This window comes from Anolis carolinensis, chromosome 3, assembly GCF_035594765.1.
Source record: "Anolis carolinensis isolate JA03-04 chromosome 3, rAnoCar3.1.pri, whole genome shotgun sequence".
Lineage (NCBI taxonomy): Eukaryota > Metazoa > Chordata > Lepidosauria > Squamata > Dactyloidae > Anolis > Anolis carolinensis.
In genome coordinates this window covers 232196294-232217515 of record NC_085843.1, presented here as the reverse complement: position 1 = coordinate 232217515, position 21222 = coordinate 232196294, and the positions used below count along the sequence as shown (strand labels likewise).

Here is a 21222-nt window from a genome sequence, read left to right as displayed (position 1 = left end):
GCTGGTTCTGGGAGCTGAAGGGATCGAGGGCAGCAAAGAAAATTCAAACGGCTGCCTGAGAAGTGACTTGCTTCTCCGTGGCCTTGCCTTCCTTCTATCCCGTGTGTCGCTTGCCCCCGGGGCTTCTGGAACGGACTGTCCCCTCTCTCTCTGAGTCCGAGCCAGGGAAGGGAAGGCTGTGTCGGCTCCCTGGGGATTTGGCTGGCTCCCTTCGGCCTGGCCCTCCCTCTCCTCCATCCCTGGGTTGTGTTGCCAGGAGGGAGGGCTGTTTGTGGGTCGGGCCCGAGCGTTTCTCGCCTGAGTCCCGAGGGCGGCGTGCCTGGGAGGCTCAACGAGGCAGTCCTAACAAACCGAGAGACAAGCAGGAGGGATCAGCTTCCTGGCGAGGGAAGGAGGTGTCACTTGTACGCAGTCACTTTGGCGATCAACACTCGCCTGATTTATGCCTTAGCCTTTCATTCTAGTTCTGTGACAGGTGGCACCTCCCCGGACAAAAGCGAGCAGGGGTCAGCCGAGATGAAACGCCCGTTTATCAGCCCTGAAAGACACCCAAGGCTGGCTGGCCCCTTCCGCCCCTTCTCCAGGTGCCCCCCCTTTACAATACTTCCCCCCCCCCCCCCAACAAGGCATCAAAGACCTCTTCCCAAATCAAAATAGCCCGTCTACCCACCTTTCACAGCAATGCTTATTGGAAATAACTGCACCCAGTATCTGGGAATACCGTATATCCTGGTCAAGAAAAGCATGACCTTCTCAGAAGTCAACCCTTTGAACAAGTGATATTCACAAGCATTCATGTAATGGCACACAGGTAACTCAGCTGTTAAACTGAAGAACCATGTCTTTGGACTGCCAAGGACAAAACATGCCACTACAAAAATATATCTGGTTAGCAGAGGATGGAAGTTTCTTTGAAGCTGAAGTTGCTCAAACAAATATACACTCCCTTGAAACCTCTTAGTTGAAAAATATGCACACAGAGATTTTTAAAAAAAAGGTCTTCTTTGAAAAATAACATATCTTGTATTAATTCACCCTACAGGCACATTTCTTATTGAAGTTAATTTATAGATAAGCTATAGTTCTCTGTGTTGAGTACACAGGGTATAATTCTTTATCAATAGTCCATAATCTTTAGGTATAATTGTGCTCACTGAAGTCCATAAGAAAACATGCATCCACTTCCACTGAAGTCTCATGCAAACATGCTAACATTGAAGCCCTAGAACATACTTCTCCATTGAAGTCTAAACAGCAAGATGCATCTACCTCCACTGAGGTCTAAAGCAGACTGAATAACAAAATGGAGTCTTGAGTCTGAACATGCTCAGTACAATCACATGTCTATAACCCCTCACGCCAAAGAGGTACAGTCAAACTGGAAAATCAGCATACACATAGAATACAGGTTAGCAAATATATAAATTAACAACTAAAGGTAGGCTTGGGAGGTTGCTATTTCCAACATTGGCAAGATTTGTTCAGAAGCAAGTTGCCTTTGCCTCCTTCTGAGGCTGTGGGATATGATTTGTCTGAGGTCATCCAGTAGGTTTCCTTGGCAGAACCATGGTCTCTCAGGCCCCTTCTACACTGACAATCCCTTCCTGATCCATATTCGCTGCTTTGAACTGGACTATAGGGCAGTACAGATAATCTGAGATCAAATACTGGAATATATAGCAGTGTAGATCTAGCCTCAGAGTCATGGACGAGCTCCCACAGCTAAACGAGATGTTGGGGAATCTGAGCTGTTAGGCTCAAAATAACCCTCAGTTGGGGTGATTGCACCATAAATATAGTACACTTCATAACCAGCAGAAACTTAGGTGTGATAAGCTGGGATAAGCTTCTGTTCCTTAGGATGGTTTAGGATTGTAGAGTCAGAACTTTAGCTTCAAAAATATTCATCGAAGTAAAAGAAATACATTCTTGATAGAAAAGGTCTTGCAGCTAACTAGCTTACTAAATCTCATCTTCTAATTGAGGACTGGAAACTTGATGACACAAGAAACTTGTGCAGTCCAGGGATGAAACCCAGCATGAGGTGTACCCCTCCTCCAGCAATCAGAAGTGGGTAATAAATAAAATGTGTTATTATTATTATTATTATTATTATTATTATTATTATTATTATTATTCTCTAGCAATCAAACCCCTACACCTCCCGGGTCTCTAAGTGTAATTCTTTAATAACTCCCTGGAATATCTTGGAACTTGATTCTTGGTACGATGCAAGAATGTGAAAGAATGTGAAAGCACATAGAAGTCAATGGAGTCCAAATGCATTTTAGCTTGCAATAGGGTTCAAATATTGTCCTTCTAGTCTGGATCAATACGCACTTGAGACTAGCTTCACTCCATGCATCTGATGCAATATAGACTTGGTTTAGGAAAGCTGATACGACCAACTTCTTTCTCTCAGTCTCGTAGTGTGTTATTAGTACGTCTTACTGGACATTCCCCAGAGCCCCAAACCAAGGAGTCTCCTATTCCACCCCCGAAATCTCATGACATCTCACTGGCCTTATTGACTTATAGTGGACTCCAAAGGAGGCTTTTGAAAATCCGCTCAAAAAGAACTTGGCTCAGAGTTTGTGCTGGCATTTTTTTTAAAACCCGAATCCAACGAGATAAAAGCGGTTAGTTGGAGGCAGCTGACAAGTAACAAGGGTTGGGGTTATTATACTATAGTAGGAGTGCTTAGCGCATGTAGCCTTAAGATATTTCCCTTTCATGCTGCTTCTAGGGCTGGGAGATTAGATTTCTTGGCGATCCTTAAACTGAAGTGGGCTTCCACCGAGACGAGGCTGAAGTCAGTGGGATCATCTCAGAGTAAATGCTTGGCAATTAAGACCCCGGCTCCTGAAGAACTGGGAGGCCTTTTGGAGAGGGAAGGAGCACCTCCCGACCTCCATGGGAATATAATAACACAGACTTCCTGGCCCCTGTCTAGACCCCCAAATTTATGGCTCCGGATTATCTTCATGTTCAGTGTGTTGGACGAAGGTTTACATGGCCAGAATCACTGGGTTGCTGTGAGTTTTCCAGGCCGTATGGACATGTTCCAGTAGCATTTTCTTCTGACGTTTCGCCCACATCTATGGCAGACATCATCAGAGGTTGTGAAGTCTGTTGGAAACTAGTCAAGTGGGGTTTATATAACTGTGGAATGCATAACTGTGGGATGTCTAGGGTGGGAGAAAAAACTCTTGTCTGTTTGAGGCAAGTGTGAATGTTCTAGTTGGCCACATTTATTAGCACTGAATAGCCTTGTAGCTTCAAAGCCTGACTGCTTCCTGCTTGGGGAAGGAGATGTTAGCTGGCCCTGATTGTTTCCTGTCTGGAATTCCCTTGTCTGGAATTTTTCTCCTACTCCAGACATTCCACAGTTTCTTGAGTGTTACTCTTATTTACTGTCCTGATTTTAGAGTTTGTAAATACTGGTTGCCAGATTTTGTTCATTTTCATGGTTTCCCCCTTTCTGTTGAAATTGTTCACATGCTTGTAGATTTCAGTGGCTTCTCTGTGTAGTATGACATGATGGTTGTTAGAGTCGTCCAACGTTTCTGTGTTCTCAAATAATATACTGTGTCCAGGTTGGTTCATATACCATGTATCTGTGGACAAGTCTACATAGGGACCATCAAAGCCCAAGGAACATGAAAGGCACTACAGACTAATTCAACCAGAAAAGTGAGCCATAGCAGAGCACTGGAGGAACCAACCCGGACACAGCATATTATTTGAGAACACAGAAATGCTGGACCACTCTAACAACCACTATGGTAGACTACACAGAGAAGCCATTGAAATCCACAGGCATGTAGACAATTTCAACAGAAAGGAGGAAACCATGAAAATGAACAAAATCTGGCTACCAGTATTAAAACACTCTAAAATCAGGTCAGTAAATAAAGGCATACTATTTACAGTAATTTTATTTTACAGCTGGTGGTGGATTGTTGTTTGAGCATTGGATCAACATTCTGGAGAGGAGAGTGTGAATCCCCGCTGGGCTATAAAGTCCATTTGATGACCATGGGAAGTCACACGATCTCAGCCTCAAAGACAAACACCTTTTGAACAAATGTAAGAAAAAAAAACCCTTGATATTTTCACCTTAGGGTCATCAGAAGTCAGAAATAACTTGAAGGCACACAACAACAAAAACAGTAGAAAAGGGTTTGAAAGCATGTATACTTCCATATGTTGTTGGATAGCAGGTTCCATATGTTGTTGGATAGTAGGTTCCAGAAACTCTAGCTTATACTGAAGTGGCAGACCACCAATATCTGCAGGACTGTACTCTTCCCATCCTTCAGTAAAAGGAGGAACTAGAAACAAAGCAAGTCCCAAGGACCACAATAACATATGTAGCTTTATCTAAGTAACTCTGGACCCAGAACATGATTATGCCATGTGCACTCAGGTTTCTGGAGTTTCTCAGAATCCAATTCTCCTCAAATGATTGAGGTTGTTGTGCCTTCAAGTTGACTCCCACTTAGAGCAACTCTCTTTATTGCCAAGACTTTTTCAAAGGAGCTTTGCCATTGTCTTCCTCTAATCCTGACTGTGACTTGCCCAAGGTCATTATCCAGTGGATTTCCATGGCCCAGTGAGGATCCACATTCTGGACACCAGAATTATCATCCAATGGTCAAATAAAAATAATTTTAGAGATGTCTTTGGTCCAGGCATCTTTTCTGAGAGTCAGACTTGGCCAAGATCCAGATGTTAACCCAGTGGGGTTTCCAGGGCACAATGAGAGTTGGAATCCTAGTCTCATGGAGTCCTAACCCAATGTTCAAACCACTATAGAATAACAACCTCCCCCAACTGAATAGAGATGGCTACTAAGATAACTGGACTATTTTGAACCTACTGACATTTTAGTCAACATGTCCCACATAATTTCCTCTCTTCTGAGAAAAAAATGCCTCTCAGACTTTCAATTCTGAACCAGTATCAATTGAAGTTTCATTATTGTCTTCAACAGGAAAGGCCTGGATTGTACACTCACTCTGAAGCCCTATTGATTCCAGGAACATTTATCATAATCTGTACATACACTCACTCTTCCAGAGCTTATTCCCTAGCAAATGTGCAGAAGATACTATGCTCAGATCATGCCCACAAGCTCCTTACTCCAAGCCACTACGATCAATAAACATTTCACCATTCACTTCAAGGAGATGTAGCCTTGTAGCCTTTTGATTTCAAGGTTTTTAGTGACATCAGTTTAGAATCAGTAGCCTCCTAGTATATCTCTGAGTCCCTAAACTATTACTTCGAATCAGGTTTAATTAGATCAGGTTTAGAGATATTTCCCCTTTCTCCTGGCTTATTTCATTGCTCTGGTAAACTTTGGAGCAAGTACATCCCTTCTAGTGCACATTGCTCATCTCACTATCCTTTGCTGGATGCATCTACACTGTAGAATGAATGCAGTTTAACACCACTTTAACTGCCACAGCTGGATGCTATGGGGAGGCACCAGCACTCTTTGTCAGGGAGGGGTTGCAATAATGGAGTTGTTAAATGACAACTGTTATGATTCCATAACATTGAGGCATGACAGTTAAAGTAGTGTCAAACTGTATTGAGTTACTGGGTTGCTGTGAATTTTCTGGACATGTTCCAGAAACAGTCTCTCCTGACGTTTCACACACATCTATGGCAGGCATTCTCAGAGGTTGTGAGGTCTGTTAGAAACTAGGCAAGTGGGGTTTATATATCTGTGGAATGTGCAGGGTGGAAGAAAGAACTCTTGTCTGTTGGAGGCATGTGAATGTTGCAATTGGCCAACTTGATTAGCACTGAATAGCTTTGCAGCTTCAAAGCTTGGCTGGTTCCTGCCTGGGGAAATCCTTTGTTAGGAGGTGTTAGCTGGCCTTGATTGTTTCCTGTCTGGAATTCCCCTGTTTTCTGAGTGTTGTTCTTTATTTACTGACATGATTGTATTGAGTTAGCATGGGCTCCTTTGCCATTTCTCCCTCTCTGTATGTCTAAATGCCTTATTCTTTCCATTTAAGCTATGGGAGGGAGAGTAAAAGACGTGGTCAACGTCTCCATCTGCTTCCTCTTCCAGTTTTTGGTGGTCTATAGGCCACTTGGTGAGAAAGGATCTGGCCAAACAACCTCTGATTCTTCCTTGCCTGAGCAAACCTTGGAATATCTATGGCAGGGGTCCCCAAACTAAGGCCCGGGGGCCGGATGCGGCCCTCCAAGGTCATTTACCTGGCCCCCGCCCTCATTTATAATATAATATTTTTATATCAGTTTTAATAATATAATATATTATATATACATATGATATTGATAATATTATCATGTTATACAATGTAATACTAATAATAATACCATATAAGAATATTAATTACATGTTATATATTACATATAATATTACAGTATAGTGGTATAGTTCAATATGGTAATATGTAATGCCAATATTGTGCTATGCTAATCATATAATATATTGTATGTACATGCAGCTGCTCTGAGTTCCCTTCAGGGTGAGAAGGGTGGGATTTAAATGTAGTAAATTAAAAAATAAATAATTTTAGACTTAGGCTCGCCCACTTGACTTGAAGGCACACAACAACAACAACAACAACAACCCTTATTAACTTGACTATCTCATTGGCCTGATAGGTTTATGTTGGTTAAAATTGTTTTCATTTTAAAATATTTTATTGTTCTTTCATTGTTGTTGTTGTTTTGCACTACAAATAAGACATGTGCAGTGTGCATAGGGATTTGTTCGTATTTCGTTTTCAAATGATAATTTGGCCCCTCAATAGTCTGAAGGATTGTGGACCGGCCCCCTGCTTTAAAAGTTTGAGGACCCCTGATCTATGGGGTGGCCATAAGTCGATAGGCAACTTGAAGACGCACACAAGGGAGAAAGCAGTAGGAGAAGACTGCTAGTGCCTCACCAAACTACAACTCCCAGGATTCCTTAGCCGTGAGCCATGGCGGTTAAAGTGGTGTTAAACAGTGTATATACATACTCCAGCCAGGCGGCAGGATAATCAGGACTAGGAGTTCTCTCAGGCATAGTCGCTATAACTTGAAATCTATTTGACTACTATTAACATGGGAGTTGTAGTGTTACAAGGGCTTTCGCCTTCTCCACCAAAGTGTGCCATAATTTTGAGCCAAGGCACTTAAAGTGGTGTCAAACTTTATTAATTCTGGGTTGCTGTGAGTTTTCCGGGCTGGCCATGTTCCAGAAGCATTCTCTCCTGACGTTTCTCCCACATCTATGGCAGGCATCCTCAGAGGTTGTGAGGTTTGTTGGAAACTACTCAAGGGATGTTTATACATCTGTGGAAGGTCCAGGGGGGGGAGAACCTTCTATGCACAACTTTCCAGTCCAGCCTTACACACAGAGGCCCGAGTTGACATTGTTGGGGTTTCCTTCCAAGGAAACCATGGGCTGAATCTAGACTGCCAAATCATACAGTTTGAACTACTTTATATGGTCAGTAATGCAGTTCAAACTGACCATAAAATGTAGTCTAAACTACATGAATGGGCAGTGTAAATCCAACCCATCGTGGTCTCAATTGAAAGAGGAGCAGAGATTCGCCCTCCCAAAGCTGGGGAGGCAACAAGGATAGTCTATTTGGAGGGGGGCAAACAAACCAATCCATCCTCTCTGCCTTCAGAACCAAGCAAACGCCCCCCCCCCCGGACTTTTTAAAATCCAGAAGAATCCACCACCAGCCTCTTGATGTGTGTAAAAGATAGAGAGCGGATCAAGAGCGCAACCATTTGTCAAAGCAGAGGAAGGCGAAACAAACCCCTCTCGGCGAAGCCAAGAAAGGAGCCTCACGATTGAGATGCGGGGGGATTTCTCCTCCCAACCCCTTCCCCTCCCCTTTAATCTCCTCGCAGTATTTGATATGACGAATAACCCAATATAGGCCTTTAAAAATAGGTCACTGCATAAAGCGACTCCCAGAGAGCCATAAAAAAGGTGTGCGAGGGCGCTTTAAGGAGACAACCCCGTTGTCTTTCTTGGGGCTTGTGGCGAGGAGTGATTTTTTTTGGGGGGGGGACATTGGGGTGAGGAAGAGGAGGGGCCAATGTGTCCCCTAGTTTAGCCCTATGGCACTGAAGACTCAGGTTGAAAGACCCGTTTGGGAAAAGGAGTGGGGTTTCCGTCTTTAGGGCCCAGCTCTCCAGCGGCGTCTTTTAATCTGCTTTACTTAATCCGAAATAAATTGACACCCCGGAGTTATATCCGCATACATCAAGGTGCCTCACTCTCCATTTCACCCACTCACCCACACAATGAGAGATCTTGCCTTCGAGCAGATCTTGCATTCAAATTGAGTTGTGGCGCATCTACAGTGCACTTTGACACACACCCCTTTTGAATTGCTATGGAATCCTGGGAGTTGTAGTTTAGCAAGGCCTCCTCTTCCCAAGAGTGCTGCTGATGTTGGAAATAGCAACCTCCCAAGCCTCTCACTCTGGAACAAGGCCATACAGCCCTGAAAACACACAATAACCCTCTAACTCTTTGTTTGTATATATATATTCTATGTATTCTATGTGTATGTTGATTTGTCAGTTTGACTGCCTCTTTGGTGTGGGAGGGGTTATAGACATGTGATTGTACTGAGCATGTTCAGACCCAGAACTCTATTTTGTATTCAGTATGTGTTTGGTCTTCAATGAAAGCAGATGTATATGTCCAGACCTCAGTGGAGGTGGATGCATGTTTCTGTTTGGATTTCAGTGGAATAAATTCGCTTTAGACCTCAGTGGAGGTGGATGCATGTATGTTTATGGATTTCAGTGAATACAACTGTACTAAAGATTTTGTATTCAGTATGTGTCTGGACCTCAATAGAGGTGGATGCATGTCGCTGTTTGGTCTTCAATAAAGAAGTATGCTATAGATACTTCAATGCATGTATGCTTATGGACTTCAGTGAGTACAACTATACTTAAATACTATGAGCTATTGATTAAGAATGATACCCTGTGTACTCAACACAGAGAGAAGCTACATCCTATATATAACTGAACTTTAATTTTAAAAATGCCTGTATAGTGAATTAATACAAGATGTTTGTGAGTAAACAAGATATGTTATTTTTCAAAGAAGACTTTGTTTTGTATTTCTGAGTGCACAAACTAAGGTTTTAAGCGAGTGTATACGTTTTGGGCAACTCCAAATCCAACTGCAATTTCAGCTTTAAAGAAACAACCATCCTCTGCTAACCAAATAGATTTTTGTAGTGACATGTCCTTGGCAGCACAATACATGGTTATTCAGTTTAACTGCTGAGGTACCTGTGTGTCATTACATGAATGCTTGGGAATATCACTTGTTCAAAGACTTGACTTCTTACAAGGTCATGCTTTTCTTGACTAGGGGTTGTCAAAAGGTCTCCACATGTTCATGGAGATTCCCATTTGTCAAACGGATATGACATCACTTTTTCCTTTTCAATAAGGTTATGATTACCGTTCATTTCCAAAAGGATATGCCCCCAGAGAGTGGGTGCAGTTATTTAACAAAAACTGATGCCACGCCAAACTACAATTCCCATGATGCCATAGTATACTATTCAGACATGTCGGCGAACGCGGTGTCAAGCTGCCTTCATTCTACAAACTGTCGATGCTCCCTTAGGCGGGGTAACTAATCCGGATTAAGTGCTGTCTAGCTACATTTGGCCTTCCTCGCAATGGCGCCCCTCCTTCTCCAATCCTCCACTCCTTTCCTTTTCCGAATTCGTTTCTTTGTTCCCCCTGGAACCAAGTCAGGGTTTATAGGCCTCCTTCAATATTACCTTTCCACTCCCAAAACAATGGAGCTGGGGAATAAAGAATCCTGGGCTTTATAAGACCGGTTTGTGTGTCGGTGTGTATATGTGTGTATATGTTTTTGTATTTATATATATGTGTGTGTGTGTATACAGATATACATGCGCATATACATATAGATATACATATACTGCTTCTCCTTTTGCTCCTGTTGGCGATATATATGTGTGTGTGTGTTTGTGTGTGTATATGTGTGTATGTATATATGTGTGTGTGTGTATATATATATATATACACACACACACACATATATATACATACACACATATATGTATGTGTATGTATGTGTGTGTGTGTGTATACACACACACATACATACACATACATATATACACACATATATATGTATATATGTGCATAGGTGTATATATGTATATACGCATATACACACATACACACATATATACATACACACATATAATACACACACACATATACATACATATATACACACTTACACACCTGCACACACACGTATACATACATACATACATACATATACATATACACCTACACACACACACATTGCGTCTCCTTTTGCTCCTGTTGGCGAGAGGAGGTTCTTGGATTGATTGATTGAATTTTACCTTTACAGACATGAAGTTTCAGGGACAGATAATAAATAAGAAGCGATGGGGGGATTGGGGGGGAGGGGTCGTATATTTCCTCTCCCTCCAACCTAGGAGTGAAATGCGAGGGGCAAAGGAAGAGGAGGAGGGAAGGAGGAGAGAAGAGGGGAGGGGGACCCCAGGTAATCATTTGCCGAAAGCTCCCCAGACCCACAAACAAACACTGGGTAGGTGGCAAAGGTGGGAGAGAGTTTCCTTCCAAATGGGGTGGGGAGGACTGGATCCCACCCCTACTCGTCCTCGCCTGTCCAGCATCCCAACCGAATTGAATTGGGGGGGGGGGGGGGCTTCCAGGTAAACGGGTTTCCACGGGGGTCTCCTCTGTTTATAAACAAAGGGCCTCGGGTTCTTCTCCTTCGCTTGATTCCCCGTTTCGAAAGCGTTTCCCCTGATAAGTTTCGTTCAATCTTAGCCCCCACCCCTCCTCCCAAAACGACAATACCCCTCCCTTTACAAAGCAAGGCTCAAGGGCTGCAATTATTTCCTTCTTTGTCTCTCTCTCACTCACATCCCAAGTAAGCAAAGACGACTCACTGGAGGAGGACCGGGGATTGCCTCCGCCTGCCTGCTTCCCTGCCTCGATGCCCCCCACCCTCCAAAAAGCAGTATTTCTGGTTAAGCTTTCGAAAAACGAGAAGGTAAGGGAGGGGGGCTTCCTTGACAGGATCATCGGGAGGTTTGAAAGGAAATGAAATATGTCCCTTCCGTTCTTCGGTGGCCCTTTGCTCTTGAATTATGGCACACAAGGATTGAGCTGGGGCTGGAGGGGGACCTCTTCTCCAGGTATTTTCTGCGGTGATATATTTTCCTAAGGGCTGTGCCCAGCTCTGTGAAGGCACCACCTTAGCTGAGGTTCAAACATAATAATAATAATAATAATAATAATAATAATAATAATAATAATAATAATTCCCTAAAAAATCGGTGGATGAATAATAATAATAAATCCCTAAAAATCGTTGGATGACCCAAATGTTATAAAACTTGATGGACTAAGAGTGGTAGATGTGCCCTCCATGTGTGGCTATTTTCACCCCTTCGGACATAATAATAATAATAATAATAATAATAATAATAATAATAATAATAATAATAATAATTTCTCTTAACGCTGTCCTGCTTGAGTTCAGTGTCCTCACACAAAGAGCTGGAAAGAAATAGTAGGCACCTAAAACACTTGCCTTGTTTCCAACATACATTACAACCTCTGAGGATGCCTGCCATAGATGCAGGCGAAACGTCAGGAGAAAATGCTTCTGGAGCATGGCAACACAGCCCGGAAAACTCACAGCAACCCACCTAAAACAACTGCTGCCTATTTTATTACAATCGGAAAAAAGAGCAAGAGATCGAAATGTTACTTGGGTGCAAACCCCTTCACCAATACATCAAATAATATGTCAATATTTTTTTTAAAAAAACAGAGCCTATGTGCGTGTATGTTTACAGCTATACATTGTTCAGGAATCTAACCCAAACAAACACACAAACTAGAGAAGTCAGACATAGCAACCTGGACACAAAATATTGTTTGAGAACACAGAAATGCTGGATCACTTTAACAACCACCATGTCAGACTACACAGAGAAGCCATTGAAATCCACAAGCATGTGGACAATTTCAACAGAAAGGAGGAAACCATGAAAATGAACAAAATCTGGGTTTTAAAAAAAACCCCTCTAAAAACCCTCTAAAATCAGGACAGTAAATAAAGAGCAACACTCAGAAGACAGGGGAATTCCTAACATGAAACAACCAAGACCAGTTAACACCTCCTAACAAAGAATTCCCTCAGGCAGGAAGCAGCCAGGCTTTGAAGTGCAAGGCCTTTCAATGCTAATCAAGGTGACCAATTGTAACATTCACACCTGCCTCAAGCAGACAAGAGTTCTTTCTCCCACACATATGTAAACCCTAGTTTCCAACAGACCTCACAACCTCTGAGGATGCCTGCTATAGATGCAGGCTAAACGTCAGGAAAGAATGCTTCTGAAACATGACCTGAAAAACTCACAGCAATCCAGTGATTCTAGCCATGAAAGCCTTCGATAATACAACTTTATTACAATCGGAGAAAAAAAGCAAGAGATCGCCATGTTACTTGGGTGCAAACCCCTACATCAATACATCCAATAATATGTCAATATTTTAAAAGCAGATCATATGTATGTGTATATTTACACATATACAAATCTCAGCTATAGATTGTTCAAGAACGAGTTCAATAACTAATCCAAACAAACACACCACCCTCCTCCTCTCTCCGTGTGGATAAACAGACACAACCATCCAAAAACGTCCTTTCCAAATATACAACGCACTACCGAAAGTTTATTTCCCGACTCCTCGTTGTTTGTGCTTCCCTAACCTTTAAATCCAACCGAGTATTGCTTGCCTATCTATAGCTATATTTTAAGTGCCGAATAAAAGAGCCAGAAAAAATATCGCGCATCTCAATGGGAAAGAAGGAAGAAACAAAACACAAGATGAAAAGTCCCCTTTCAATTATTTTTTATATAAAAAAACAACAACAATCCCCTTACCTGGTGATCCGTTCGTTCCTTCTGCCTCTGGTTGGAAATCATAATAATAATAGAAAAAAATTAAAATGACTCATAATGATCATAATCAAAGACGTGGGGGAGGGGGAAGAAAAGAGAGGCTAGGAAAAAGGAAATATTGATGGGCTTTTGGAGGGTTATTTAATTTCTCTTTCTCTCTTCCCCACCCCCCACCCCCTTCCAACCACACTGTATTATCCTGATGCAATAAAGCCGGGCGGTAATGTAATTTTAAAATATATCCGTCCCAGCAAATGGTGGGGGACGGGAGATGACAAGTGTGTTTCGACATGATAATTCAAGTGGGCTCCACCTCCCCTCCGCCTCCAATTAATGGCCTAAGCACCTTGCCAGCGCCTGCATTGGCCAGACGGGCGAGAAAGAGAGCGAGAGAGAGAGAGAAAGAGAGAGAGAGAGAAAGGGGAAGCGGGGCCAGCGGAGGGGGCGAGGGGCTGTCGGGCCCCCAAAAGTCTCGCCTCGCCTCCCCAACAAGAGCAGCAACTTGGGCGCCTCAGTCTCCGGAGCGAGGAAAGGGATTGGGGAGGGGGCTATCTAGTATCTGTATCCAACGCTGAGAAGGAAACCCCTTTCTTTCTTTTTGGAAAGGGGGGGGGGTCGTCAAATAGGGCGAAAAAAGGAGGGAGAGGAACAGAGTGAGAACGCTTTGGAAGGCAAAAGGGAAGACTTTGTGGAGAGTGTTGACCGGAGCCAAGTTGTGGGGAGAGGGGTGTCTCTTGAAGGTTTTCCCCACCCCCCAAAAAGGGGTCGCTCGAAGCTCCTTTGGGACCCACGAAGAGCCGAGGAAGAGGAGGCAGGGTGCCGGGGGTCGGCGGGGTGGTGGGGAAGGCGACGGAGCCCCCCGACTTCTTCCACCACCACCACCGCCCAGGATGACTTCCAAGGAGGAAGGCAAGCCCGCCTCGGTGGCGGTGGAAGAGCGGCGCCGCAGCCCGCTGGACCTCCTCCCGCCGCCGGCCAACTCCAACAAGCCCCTGACGCCCTTCAGCATCGAAGACATCCTCAACAAGCCCTCGATGCGGCGCAGCTACTCCGCCATCTGCGGGACCACGGCCCACCTCCTGGCCGCCTCCGCAGCCGCCGCCGGGCCGGACAAGCACCCTCCGGCCGCCCTGCCCCTCGCCAGCCGGGCCCTGCTCGCCCAGACCTCGCCCCTCTGCGCCCTCGAGGAGCTCGCCAGCAAGACCTTCAAGGGCCTCGAAGTCAGCGTCCTCCAAGCCGCGGAAGGTAAGGCCCCTGGGAAAGGGATTGAGGCCCTCTTGGCACTATTCATTAATACGGGATTTCGCCAGGCCTCCAGGAGTCCAACTTGGCCGAGACTTTCAGTCCTTTCAGGCTGGATCCACACTGTTTGAACAGTGTTCTTTGAGTGGCTTTGAACTACAACATCTGGGTCCCACCCTGACCATATATACAGGCAGTCCCGAGTTACAAAAGACACATAGTTAAGAATCGATTGGGGAATCTGAGCTGTTAGGTTCAAAATAATCCTCACTTGGGGTGATTCCACCCAGGGCTGTAGACAAGGGGAGGGGGAGTTAGGGATTCCCCCCCCCCGAAATTTTTACTCATAATTTACTCATGAATTTTAATTGATTAACCAAATCCCCATGAGTGTCCACTGAAGTTCATCTGTCTTGAACGTCCACTGAACTTTATCGATGGAGCCTGATTTCTAAATTATTTTGCGTTATGGAACTACTCTTCATGATTTGCTAATAAAAAGTTTCAACCCCCCCCCCCCCGATTTTTTTTTCTGGATATGGCCTTGCTCAAAATAAAAAGAAGCCTCACTTGGGGTGATTACACCACAAATATAGCAAAGTACCAGAAGTAAATTTCATAACCACCAGAAACTGACGTGTCCTGAGCTGGGGTAAGCTTCCATTCATCATGATGGTTTAGGACTGTAGAGTCAGAACTTCAGGTTCAAAAATATTTCTTGTAGTAAAAAAATACATTCTTGATAGAAAAGGTCTTGGAAACTACTGACCCGGGGATAGCTCTCTAAGCTATCGGAGGTCTAGCTATCTCGCTTACTAAATCTCATCTTTTAAAGAGGTCTATGCTGCTACATTGAACCTCAAGTTCTGACTCTGAAATCCTAAACCATCTTAAGGAATAGAAGCTTATCCTAGCTCGACACGCTAAGTTTCTGCTGGTTATGAAGTTTACTTTTGGTACTCTGCTATCTGGGATCACCTCAACTGAGGGTTATTTTGAGCCTAACCGCTCAGATTCCCCCACAGAATCCACTGCTGAAAGAGTTCTCCAGGGGGGGAAAGGTGTTTCCACTGATCCTTGTTTCCACAACAAGCCAAATTTGTCAACATCCGATTATCACAGGGTGAGTAAGTGCAGTGAAATCTTCTGAACAGGGACGCAGACAGCAAAGCAAATACCACAGGAGTGTACTGTTAACTATGATATCCAAAGCTCTATCTTTCTATGTATATGGCCGGGTTTACACTATCTTGTTCCTGGCTTGGGGAACAGCCTGGAATGCAATTCAAACTCGGAGGTGTTTTTTTGGAAGGAGCCCCCAAACCCCTCTCTTTCCCCCCTCCCTCTCAGACCGCGTCTATTTCTAGGTTCAGCAACCCACGCGTGAAACCTCTGCCAGTCTTTTTTTAGTCTTCCTGGTGCAACACCATGGGTTACCTCTCCCACAGAAACGCAGAGTTCCACCCAAAGCTCTCTGCACTGACCATTTCATGCTGTTTCAAGCCGGTATTGAAGGAAGAGCCTTTCTCTGAGCAGGTGATGCTAGAGGAAATGCTGGAAAGGCCCGGATGGTGTTGACGCTTTTGTGGGAGTTTGTTGTCTAGCCGCCATAGTTTGAAGCTGGCTTCGAATTGCGTCAAATGGCCAGTGCAGACCGGGCCCAAGTTTTGGGGAATCTGAGCTGTTAGGCTCCAAAATAACCCTCAGTTGGGGTGATTCCACCACACCAAGAAGCACCCGTGTCTGTTCAGCGGTGGGGGAAAGGGATTGATGGTTGGGGTGGGTGCGAATGTCCCAACTTGGCTGAGACTTTATCCCCGGTCAGTAGTTTCACAAGCCTTTTGAAGACGCCCCCAAAGCTTTTCTCGTCCTATTCCAACCCTTCCTCCCTCCCGAATAGCTTCTATTTCGAAGCTGAACATCCCACACGTGGAATCTATGCCAGTCCCTTCATCCCTTCAGTTACCCCTCCCACAAACTTTCATCTTTGTGTCATGTTTCTTGTTATCCGCCTTGAGTCCCTATGTGGGGAGAAAGGCGGGATAAAAACAAAAGTAAATAGAATAGAATACTATTCTATACTTTTCAGACCCCCATTTAAAGATACCTCTGTCTTCACACCAAGGGATCTATCAACCTGGCGCCTGTTTTCTGAATCGAAAATTACTCCTGAAAAGAGGAAGGGCCTGCGTGCACCTTATTATTATTATTATTATTATTATTATTATTATTATTATTATTATTATTATTGTTATTATTATTATTGTTAGGACTTATTTATTTACATTTTTTAGAAACCCTCCTCCAAATACACTTCAAAGAGAAGTGTTTATTTACGGAAAGTGCTGAAATGCACTCAAAGGAGGAAAGGAGTATTACAAGGATGTGTTTAGGGCTTTGGTCTTTTTTTCTATCTTTTTTTTTTTTGGAGGAAGCACCGGAATATAGGATTTCTTCCATGAGATTTGTGGTTCTGTTGGGGAATCTGAGCTGTTAGGCTCAAAATCACCCAGTTGGGGTGATTCCATCATAAATATAACAGAGTACCAGAAGTAAACCTCATAGCCGGTAAAAACTTAACGTGTGGTGAGCTGGGACAAGCTTCTATTCCTTAGAATGGCTTAGGATTGCAGAGTCAAAACTTGAGGTTCAAAAATATTTATTGAAGTCAAAAAATACATTTGTGATAGGATAGAAGTTGCCTTGTGCTGTGTCTGTGTGAGTGAGAGAGAGAGCGAGCAAGGGACTGAAACAGACCTTCTTCTGCCTATTTGCAGGAAGGGATGGGATGACAATATTTGGCCAGAGGCAAACCCCTAAGAAAAGGCGGAAGTCCCGGACGGCCTTTACCAACCACCAGATCTACGAACTGGAGAAGCGTTTTTTGTACCAGAAGTACTTGTCCCCCGCCGACCGGGACCAGATCGCCCAGCAGCTGGGCCTGACCAACGCCCAGGTCATCACCTGGTTCCAGAACCGCCGCGCCAAGCTCAAGCGGGACCTGGAGGAGATGAAGGCGGACGTGGAGTCGGCCAAGAAACTGGCGCCCGGCAGCCAGGCGGAACTGGTGGCCCTGGTGGAGCTGGAGCACAGCCCCGAGGGCCCCGCCGCCCGGTCGCCCTCCCTCTCGCCCAGCGCCCTCCCCGCCCAGGGCCTCCGCGAGGGCAGCGGGACCCTCCGGCGCCCCTCGCCGCCCTCGCCGCCCCTCACGGACCCACCCGGGAGCAGCCAGGACTGCTCCGAGGACGAGGACGTCGAGATCGACGTGGACGACTGAGCCGCCGCCCGGCCTGCCCCCCCCCCCCACGAACAATAACAAACCAAGAAACCCACAAGCCCCGCCGATTTTTCCGACCCGTTTCTACACATTCGCAAGAACTGTCTTCTTTCCACTTCCTCCTCCTCCTCCTAACCCTAACCCTCTTCCTTCTCGCCCGTCTTCTTCCCTCCTCTTCCTCTTCCTTCTTACACTTTCTTCCTATCTTCTTCTTTTCTTGCTCTACTTTCTCCTCTTCATCTTCCTCTTCCCTCTACTCCTCCTCCTCCTGTATTTCTTTCTCTTTTCTTACTGCTCTACTTTCTCCTCTTCTTATTTCTCCTCTTCACTCTCCTCCTTCTCTATCTCTTCCTCCTTCCCGTCTTCCGCTTCTCTTTCTGCTCTACTTTCTCAACATCTTCTTCCTCTTCCCTCTCCTTTTTCTCTTCTATCTCTTCGTCTTCCCGTCTTCTCTTCCAAATCTATTTTCTCTTCTTCCTCTTCCCTCTCCTTTTTCTCTTCTATCTCTTCGTCTTCCCCGTCTTCTCTTCCAACTCTATTTTCTCTTCTTCCTCTTCCCTCTCCTTTTCCTCTATCTCTTCCTCTTCTCTTCCTACACTACTTTCTCCCTTCCTTCCTCTTCTCTTCCTACTTTACCTTCTCTTCTTCTTCATCTTCCCTCTCCTTCCCCTCCTCTGTCTCTTCTCTTCCTACTCTATGTTTCCTCTACTTCGTCCTCTTCTCTCTCCTTCTCCTCTATCTCTTCATTTTCTCTTCCTCCTCTACTTCCTCCTCCTCCTCCTCCTCCTCCTCTTCTTCTTCTTCTTCTTCTTCTTCTTCCCTCTCCTCTTTCTTCTCTATCTCTTGCTCTTCTCTTCCTACTCTACTTTCTCCTCTTCTTCTTTCTTTTCCCTCTCCTCCTTCTCTTCCTCTTCTCTTCCTACTCTACGTTGTCCTCTTCTTCTTTCCTCTCCTCTTCCTCCTCTTATTCCTCCTCCCCCATTTCCTCTAGCTTCTCCTCCGTTTCCTCTTTCTCATCCACACTTTTCTTCTTTCCTTCCGACCCGTCTTTCTTTTGCCCCACGAACAAAAACAAACCAAGACATTGACATAATTCTTCCTACAGTTTCTCCCACACATTCTCAAGGAAAGAGAACTCTCCCTCTTGGGATCCTCTTCTTCCTCCCTCGCCCTTCCTTTTGCTCCGGGAACAGAAACAAACCAAGGAAACGACAACCTCGAGCTCCAATGTTTCCCATTCCTTTCCACACATTCTCGAGGAGAGCGAATTGTCCCTCATAGGCTCCTCTTCTTCTTCCTCTTCCTCCTTGTCTTCCTACTTCTCCTCTTCCTCCTCCTCTTCTTCTCCCTGCTCCTTTCTCTTTTTCTTCTTCTTCCTCTTTCTCTTCCTCCTTCCTCGCCGTTCTTTTTGCTCCACGAACAAAAACAAACCAAGAACACGACAACCTCCCACTCCTTTCCCCACACTCGCGAGGAGAGCGGTCTGTCCCTGCTGGGCCTCCACAAAAGACGCCGGACTTTGGGGAGAACTGCAACTCCGATTCTCTGGCAGCTCAAAAGCAGAGCCGTTTTTTTAATTTAAAAAACACAAAAAAGCAATAAGGAATATGAAATAATCACAGTTATGATTATACTTATAATGATTGTTACTATTGTTAAGGTAGGAATATCCCAAGGGCTGCCAAACCTGGTAGCTTCCCTTATTCTTTGGTTTTTTCCCCCTTTCGGAACGGTGCAATTATGGATACTCGCTTCTGTATAAATATTTAAGCATATCGACTCGGTATTTCCATTTTTTGAGGGTTTGATTTTAATATATATATATATCTATATCTATATATAACGATATCCTTTTTTTTGGTTTACAAAAGAATTCATAGCCTTTTTGATTCTTGGTTTTAAAAATCCATCTCATGTGAGATTTCAGTTCGGCTGTGGCTACCATTCGTTTCCTTTTGCCTCTCCTTGCATGTTTCCTATCTGCACGTTCTTTAATTTTTTAAAAAATTCATTAAAATTTGGTTGTTTACTTCTTTCTTTGTATTGTTCTGGGAGACTGTGAGGGTGGGGGTTCTTCGACTGCAAGTTTAGATCTATCTTTTCTTTCCCCTCTCCAACCCTTCAGCACCTAGGACTTTTGTCTCCAATGAGATTTCTGCCTCGTTTTACCAATTAAAATCTATTTTTACCATTTCCTGCTACTGTTGTGCTTTTATTAAAGGGGGGGGAGCTTCCTTTCATATATTGATACATAGATGGTTGGAAGTAAAGAAACTTAGACTTATTTTTTACTCTTTTTAATAATTATTTTGCATGATTAATAACATCACTGCTAATAAACCATAACAATTATTAAAAAATAGAACAGATCAAGCCATAAGCAGATGGGGATATTAATATAATATAAATGTACAGATTTAAACATGTTTCTCTTTGAGCTGTAAAAAATAAAATTTAAAGGCCTGCTCATTTAAGTTACCATAGGGGCGATGTTGCTTTATATCTGTCTCTTAGAGCTGTACAGACAAGACTTTTTTCCCCAACGTAATAAATAAAACCTTCCCAGTTTTAAGACGTCCCTTTAAAGGTTTTCTTTTGGGAGTGGAAATCCTTAAGGAGAATTGCAAAATTGGTCTTTCTTCTCATTGTACAAACCAAGGTCTCTTTTGTATCTACCGAGAGGTAGATGTGGAGATTTAATTTCAAAGTCAGCAAGTATGTGTTGTCAGTGTCTTTCATGGCCAGAATCACTGGGTTGTTGTGAGTTTTCCGGGCTGTATGACCATGTTCCAGAAGCATTCCTTCCTGACGTTTCGCCCACATCTATGGCAGGCATCCTCAGAGGTTGTGAGGTCTGTTGGAAACTAGACAATTGGGGTTTATAATATCTGTGGAATGTCCAGGGTGGGAGGACGAACTCTTGTCTGTTTGAGGCAAGTGTGAATGTTGCAGTTGGCCACCTTGATTAGCACTGAATAGCCTTGCAGCTACAAGGTCTGGCTGCTTACTGCCTGGAGGAATCCTTTGTTGGGAGGTGTTAGCTGGCCTTGATTGTTAGCAAAAATCTTGGATTTCGAACAGGACGCAGAAACCCACTCAAAGCCAACTCTCTTTTGCGTGGGTTGCGTCCTCCAATGATATTGCCTTAAGGCTGGTAGGCTTGTGCGCGTCTGCTTGTTTGTCTGTCTGTCTGTCTGTCACCAAATGCTCAAGCATCTGTGAAGGCAAAAAAACTCACCTTATTAAACAGAAATCGGAACAGGAACGCATCTATTTCTATTGCCTGTAGAAAAGCTGGAGCAGCCCAGCTTTGTTTTACAAATCTCAAATGCCATTTCAGTGGCATTTCAACCCAAGTATCCGATCCTTAGGTGGCATCTAATGCTATTATTTCAAAAGGGAGCCTCCTCTCCTCCACATCGTGGTGTGATTGGTTTGCTGTGAGTTTTCCAGGCTGTATGGACATGTTCCTGAAGCATTCTCTCCCGACGTTTCGCCCACATCTATGGCAGGCATCCTCAGAGGTTGTGAGGTCTGTTGGAAACTAGGCAAGGGAGGTTTATAGATCTGTGGAAGATCCAGGGTGGGAGAAAGAGCACTTGTCCATTGAAATCCAAAAGCATGTGGGTAATTTCAACAGAAAGGAGGAAACCATGAAAATAAACA

At 44.2% G+C, this 21222-nt stretch overlaps 1 protein-coding gene and 1 long non-coding RNA gene across 2 annotated transcripts in view; one reads left to right on the top strand and one right to left on the bottom strand.

The window, feature by feature from the left end:
- Positions 1 to 13340, bottom strand: part of LOC134297792 (uncharacterized) — a 35791-nt gene extending 22451 nt beyond the window's left edge. The window contains exon 1 of the long non-coding RNA XR_010004663.1: positions 13020 to 13340. This is a non-coding gene — a long non-coding RNA (uncharacterized LOC134297792). The remainder of the gene's footprint in view (positions 1 to 13019) is intronic.
- Positions 13341 to 13374: 34 nt separating this feature from the next.
- Positions 13375 to 19747, top strand: lbx1 (ladybird homeobox 1). Its single transcript, XM_062976338.1, has 2 exons — positions 13375 to 14282; positions 17057 to 19747. Exons 1-2 carry the CDS (start codon positions 13928 to 13930, stop codon positions 17554 to 17556), a joined length of 855 nt encoding a protein of 284 aa, XP_062832408.1. The 5' UTR covers positions 13375 to 13927; the 3' UTR covers positions 17557 to 19747.
- The last annotated feature ends 1475 nt before the right edge of the window (positions 19748 to 21222 follow it).